General features: G+C 48.5%; 1 protein-coding gene across 4 annotated transcripts in view; it reads right to left on the bottom strand.

The window, feature by feature from the left end:
- Positions 1–502: 502 nt before the first annotated feature.
- Positions 503–7,037, bottom strand: part of SLC12A8 (solute carrier family 12 member 8) — a 34,358-nt gene continuing 27,823 nt past the window's right edge. For all 4 annotated transcript variants that reach the window (XM_066575293.1, XM_066575295.1, XM_066575294.1 and 1 more), the window contains exons 9-14: positions 5,855–6,001; positions 2,029–2,662; positions 1,571–1,668; positions 1,298–1,415; positions 1,114–1,174; positions 503–916 (exon numbers count right to left, since the gene is read on the bottom strand). In XM_066575293.1, coding sequence (XP_066431390.1) covers positions 754–916; positions 1,114–1,174; positions 1,298–1,415; positions 1,571–1,668; positions 2,029–2,662; positions 5,855–6,001 — 1,221 coding nt within the window. In that variant the 3' untranslated portion in view covers positions 503–753. The remainder of the gene's footprint in view (positions 917–1,113; positions 1,175–1,297; positions 1,416–1,570; positions 1,669–2,028; positions 2,663–5,854; positions 6,002–7,037) is intronic.

Raw genomic sequence — 7,037 nt, 5'->3', positions numbered from 1 at the left:
TCCCCCTGGCCTCAATTGCCTCTTGCTTCTCTGGTTCCATGTCTCATTTGCCCCCTTCTCCAGACCACCCTGCCCCTATGGTTCTCCTACTCTTGACCTCTATTGGCCCAGGGCTTATTTGCCATCTGCCATTGTGGCTCCCGTGCTCCAGAACTCTTTTGCCCCAAACCTCATTTGCCTTCTGCCACTGTGATTTCCCTGCTCCAGGTCTCTTTTGCCCCCTGCCACTGTGGTTCCTCTGCTCCAAGTCTCTTTTGCCCCCTTATGCAGGCAACCCTGACCTTGTGGTTCTCCTACTCTTGACCTCTATTGCCCAAGGCATCATTTGCCCTCTGCCACTGTGGTCTTCCTGCTGCAGGTCTCTTTTGCCCCCTGCTCCAGGCCACCCTGTCCCTGTGGTTCTTCTGCTCTTGACCTCTATTGCTCCAGGACTCGTTGGCCCCTCCTTCAGCATGTGCAATGGTTATGATCAGGATGTAATTAACATTTTGGTCCAGTCATATTGGGTTCAATTGTTTATTTGCCATTCTCCCGGTCGGTGACATCCCACATTGTCCCTGTAGACTTGTGGTCACCTCAGGTATCGGGGGATCCATGTGGCAGAGTCCCACTACTCAGCACTTCACAGCATAGTCCTTTGATAAGCAGTCACTATAATCAGCAGTGACAAGCACCATCTCCTGGAGACGTCGACTCCCGACCATCACAGTGTCCAGTCCCTGGGGCCGGATCCTACAAGCAGCCCCCTGCACTCTAGTTAAACTGATTAATAAAATGCCCCTGGCTGATGATGGAGGAATGGTGGAAGCGCCCACGAGAAGCAAAGTCCGCGTTCTCTTCTGTTAATTGCGTGGTTTCCATGCCAACGTGAACGAAGCTCGGAGTCACGACAAACTGTTCCTGGGAAGTCTTCTTACTGCAGGGAAGGAATAAGTGGAAGGTGAGTGAAAGTAAAAGAATAGGGGACCAACTTCTCCCTCAACTCTCTACAACCGCAGTAAAAATACCCAAAAATTGAAGTCCTGGCCACCATCGTCTTCCTTCCCCATGTGCTACCCAATACTCCACCATACTCTTCCTGGATAGTGACAACTTCAGACAAAAGACACAAACCTGAAGGTTGTCGTCGCCAATAGACGAATCCAAGCGAAGAAGCTGAAGTTTGCAGCCGCCCCTGAAATGAGAAGCATGACCATTCAGAGGTGTAGGACAGCCGGGTGGTCACCATGTATAGGGAGGCCACTCATCCGGTCCGCCTCGTACGGCTACTCTGCACATAGTTTGATACGTCACTGACCTGGGTTCAGTCCTGGGCTCACCCGGCCGATATAAACATATATTATAACTGCAACACCAATATTCACCAGTGCGTAGATCCACTGGATGACAAACATGATGATGATGGAGACCATGGCCTGCGAGAGAGAATAGATTAGAGTGTCTACCATTTAGGGGTCAGTTAAGCCACCCAGTGATGGCACAGCCACATTCACCCCAATTAAACGCCACCCAGTGATTTTACACCCGCTCTCACCCCGATAAACATCAGTCATCGCACCGCCGCACTCACCCCGATAAACGCCACCCAGTGATTGCACAGCTTGCTGTAGAAGGAGCTTGACAGACCTTGGATCTCAAACTCCGGAACTTTCTGTTTTGTGTTGGAATCTGAAAGAAGAATATTTATAGGATAACACAAAACCTAAACATCTAGGGGGGACGGCAGTGATCCCCAATAGCCCTCTCTCTATCCTCCCCTCCATCACTGGACACAAAGGTGCAGGAAGCTGAGATATGGGGAGCTGTTTGCAGGCTCCTCTCACTGTACAGCTGCCCCTGCAGCGGAGATGCTAGGGCAGAACTGTAGGGGGTGCACTCATGCTCTGCTGTCTAAGGGACATGATTGGTGGAGGCCCGGTTACAGATTTTGCACTGGACCCCAGGTGTCTCACGCTGCACCCCTTGAAAAGTCACATATTGAAACTTTGGAAATATTTATCACACTACAATTTTAGCAGCAGAACCCACCATCCTTCTCAGCAGCTCCAGGCTCGTGGACGTCAGTGACGAGCTGCTCCTGGTCACCGGTCCGGTCTAGATCCTCAGCCTCATCACTGTGTTCTGCTTGTTCCTGACCATTGGTCTGTTCCTGGCTGAAGTCACTCTTCTCAATGGAGGTCGCCTCTAAATCAGTGCTTGCCCTTCTCTCCGGCTCCTGGTTCAGATCCAGTTGGAAGCTGTCCTGCAAAGTCTGCTTGGCCGGTTTTCGGGATTTCCTCATCTGGATGAACTTCTTCTGCTCTTTGTCTTGGATCTTGGTGCTGTCCGCTGTGTCCATCTGACCTTGCTTGAAGATTTGGTCCATGTCTTTGGTGAACTCCAGTAGTGTCCCGTTAGAGCCGTAACTGGTGGACTTATCCAGGATGAGGGGCTGTGAGGGTCTTGGTGTCCTGGAGGAGACTCTCCCAACCTTTCTGTTTGAGCGCTGCAGACCATAACTCATGGTCACTGAAAAGTAGGAATAGTCCACAGTGCTGTATGTCAGCATGAAGTTAATGGTAACGATGGGGGCCAAGGTGTTCACTTGACCAATGAAGACGAAGGCCATTGTAAGGAGTCCAGTCAGGAAGATTGCAGCCACTGGAGTCTTGTTAGGACCCCTCTAAAGAAAAAATAAGATGACAGACATGGATCACGTGGCCTATGATTGCTGGAAATTCCACGTGGTCTTTACTCCTACGGGTACCCCCATTCCTGCAGCCGGACCCACAGCAGATATTAAGAGGTTATCACAATAATGTCATAAATGTGTTTCATTGGAATACCCCCTAGACATGATCAAGTTGTGGTTAAATCTGGCATTTTCTCGCCGATTCAAATGGCAGGGTGCGGCATATATACGCTGCAGCCCGGAATTCCATCATCCTGGGGAAAACAGTTTAGCGCTGCTAAACTCGCTCCCTCCCCCTTTGCAGGCTGATTACAGCAATAGAAGCTCCCATAGAAGCCTATGGGAGCTGCAGGCAAAGGGTGGGAATGTAGTAGAATGAGACGCTGCTAAAGTCCCTCTCCCCCTCCCTTTTCTAGCAGCTCCCATGAGCTTCTATGCGAGCTGCTGGGTAATCGCGGCCAAAAGATCAGGGCAAGACCTATCTTTTTCAGCCCCGCGTAAATGCCACGATAAAATGTTCTCATGAATAAGGCCTTAAAAACAAGCCCTCATATGGCTGTCAACAAGTTACGGCTCTTGCAATGTGACAATGAAAGTAGCTTGCTCCTTAAGGCACAATAGGCCGGTCACTAAGGGGTTAACCTGTACTGATCCTGTGTTATAGTATAGCATATCTTATACTCCAGTCACATCCGGAGCTGTATCCACTTTTAAGTTCAGGGATTGTATACTGCCTCCTCGGTTGTGGTGCGTTGTGGGAGTTGTCGTGTTTTCATCAGCTACTGTACAGTAGTCTAAATATACATCCATATCCCACAATACACTGAGATATAAGTGCTAAGCTAGTAGTGCTATGTCTTCAAGGAATGTGCAAGACATACAGCAGCCAGCAGAATTGTGAATGCAGCTCTGGATGTGACTGAAGTATAAGACACTGTCCCTTCAAGCTGTGGAGACATTGTGATATAAACATAGTATCACCTATAATGCTGCAGATCAATAATCCTCTGAAGGCGACTACCTGTGCGCAGAGCCGGTTATTAGTCAGCGGCCCAACGTCTGTGCAGTGTGAGGATTCTGGAGCTGATAGCGATTAGCTCTATAATCAGCTGATAATTACTGGCTGAACGAGGCCTCGTCACGTGACCCTGCACATTAGTAATAATGAGGACGGAATGCCGCCAACGCGCTAATCCCATTTAGCAGAAGAATTAGAGAACAAACGTTCAGAACTCGCCCTTAACACCTAACTGGTCCCTTAATAATTGTTAATCGCCTGAAGGTGAAGAAAGTTAAAACATCCAGGCAGAAATCTTTAATTTACCCCTAGTACCTGAAAGCTGAACTTATGAGTTACAGCCTGTATAAAGGCCCATTTACACACAACGATTATCGCTCAAAATTCATTCAAACGATGTCTTTTGAGCGATAATCGTTGCATGTAAATGCTACCATCGTTAGCTTTTCGGCTGACTAATGATTTTTAGTTCAGCATGAAAACCATTGTTCAACCAGCCAGCTGATAGCAGGGACCACACGCTGTGATTCTCAGCGGAAGCACTGATAATGTTTTCAGCTCCTGTTCCCGAGGGAACAATGGAGCTGTATACAGATAACAGACCACCCACGGTTATCTGCATACAGCAAAGGGAGCTTCATTTAAATGCAAATGAAGCTAATAAGCTACTAATAGGCATTAGTGCCCATTAGTAGCTATTCAAAATGATCACTCAAAACTGTCACTCAAACTGTCTTTTGAGCGAATTTTGAGTGATCATCTTTGCGTGTAAATGGGGCTTTATACTCCAGAGCTACACTCACTATTCTGCTGGTGAAGTCACGGTGTACATAAATTACTTATCCTGTACTGATCCGGAGTTACATCCTGTATTATACTCCAGAGCTGCACTCACTATTCTGCTGGTGGAGTCACTGTGTACATACATTACTTATCCTGTGTTACATCTTGTATTATACTCCAGAGCTGCACTCGCTATTCCGCTGGTGGAGTCACTGTGTACATACATTACTTATCCTGTACTGATCCTGAGTTACATCCTGTATTATACTCCAGAGCTGCACTCACTATTCTGCTGGTGGAGTCACTGTGTACATACATTACTTATCCTGTACTGATCCTGAGTTACATCCTGTATTATACTCCAGAGCTGCACTCACTATTCTGCTGGTGTAGTCACTGTGTACATACATTACTTATCCTGTACTGATCCTGAGTTACATTCTGTATTATACCCCAGAGCTGTACTCACTATTCTGCTGGTGGAGTCACTGTGTACATACATTACTTATCTTGTACTGATCCTGAGTTACATCCAGTATTATACTCCAGAGCTGCACTCACTATTCTGCTGGTGGAGTCACTCTGTACATACATTACTTATCCTGTACTGATCCTGAGTTACATCCTGTATTATACCCCAGAGCTGTACTCACTATTCTGCTGGTGGAGTCACTGTATACATACATTACTTATCCTGTACTGATCCTGAGTTACATCCAGTATTATACTCCAGAGCTGCACTCACTATTCTGCTGGTGGAGTCACTGTGTACATACATTACTTATCCTGTACTGATCCTGAGTTACATCCTGTATTATACTCCAGAGCTGTACTCACTATTCTGCTGGTGGAGTCACGGTATACATACATTACTTATCCTGTACTGATCCTGAGTTACATCCAGTATTATACTCCAGAGCTGCACTCACTATTCTGCTGGTGGAGTCACTGTGTACATACATTACTTATCCTGTACTGATCCTGAGTTACATCCAGTATTATACTCCAGAGCTGCACTCACTATTCTGCTGGTGGAGTCACTCTGTACACACATTACTTATCCTGTACTGATCCTGAGTTATATTCTATATAATACTGCAGAGCTGCACTCACTATTCTACTCCTACAGTACATGGAGGCAGATGGCTGTAGCATTTCTCCATCAAATTATCTGTAGCTTATTTGATGTTGGGACATTTCCCAGAATGCAAATTACTAGAACGAGATTTGTGTAGATCCTGAACTAACAGGGGCTGCTACTGTGACGGATATCGCCCTGTGAGGTCCTGTTGATGATAACCCTTCAGATGGATATAACAGATATCACATACTCACTGCTCCGCTCTCATATAAACAAATACGTTAGCGGACGGCATACTTACCCCACGTCCCAGGAATGCCAGGATAGGGATGACCTTCTCCTGCGCAATGCACTGAAGGATTCTGGGAGCGCCATACAGACCCCCCATGCAGGAGGCCAGAGAGGAAATGTAGAGACCCAGCAAAAAGAGGAAGCCCACCAGAGACACCTGAGGATGAGATACAATGTAACAGCACATGTGATGCAATGTATGGGGTGTAGAGTGGGTGCGGAGAATGCGGTCCCACCCGGACCCTGGAGCCTTAGGCCTCCTTCCCACGAGCGTGACGGGGTCCGCCGCGTAATATTACGCAGTGAAGCCCGTCACGGCGCCCCCCAGAGCCCCTATACTTACCTGCGGGAGATAGCGTGAAATCGCTTCCCCGCCCACCACCGCCGCGTCACCGCCCGTCACCGCCCACCACCGCCGCGTCACCGAGCGTGTCACGTGACGCGGCCGGCCGTGTCACGTGACGCGGCCGGCCGCGTCATTTGGCGTCAGATGACGCGCGGCGGTGGGCGGGAAAGCGTTTTTTCACGCTATCTCCCGCTGGTTACAGCGGGAGATAGCGTGAACGGACGGCTTCCATTGACTGCAATGGAAGCCGTCAGTGCGTACAGCCCGTCCTCACCCGCAGAAAATAGAGCATGCTGCGGGTGAGGACGGGAGAAATCGCGGTGCGTAATTCCGCGCTGGAATTACGCATCGTGAGCATTGTGCTATTAGGTTCAATAGAACCTAATAGCTGCGGGCAACGCAGCGGATTTTCGCCGCGAATTACGCGGCGGAAATCCGTTCGTGGGAAGGAGGCCTTAATTAAGGTCTCTCCTTCCCAAAGAGGAGACCAATGCTATATATGAAGCATTATAGTTGTGGCTCCGTTACATATTATGCATTGGATCACAGCAGCTCCAAGTTACACCTCTGTAAACAGCAGCCTATATTCTGCACAGAGCAGCAGGCGCCACCTGTCATATCCAATACTGGGGCGGGTCATACGAACTACAGCCCCCCCATCTGGGACATCAGATTCAAGTGGAGACATTCCTATAGCAGATGGACATTGGGGAGTATCTGTTCTGTGGGTGGGTCCAATACTGGGTCAGTCACCCCCATCATTAGAGGGAGAGTCCATTATTGGGGGTCAGTCACCCCCATCATTAGAGGGAGAGTCCATTATTGGGGGTCAGTCACCCCTATCATT

This window comes from Eleutherodactylus coqui, chromosome 8 (assembly GCF_035609145.1).
Source record: "Eleutherodactylus coqui strain aEleCoq1 chromosome 8, aEleCoq1.hap1, whole genome shotgun sequence".
NCBI classification, from domain to species: domain Eukaryota; kingdom Metazoa; phylum Chordata; class Amphibia; order Anura; family Eleutherodactylidae; genus Eleutherodactylus; species Eleutherodactylus coqui.
The sequence above is the reverse complement of the archived record's forward strand: the minus strand, read 5'-3'. Positions and strand labels throughout refer to the sequence as shown.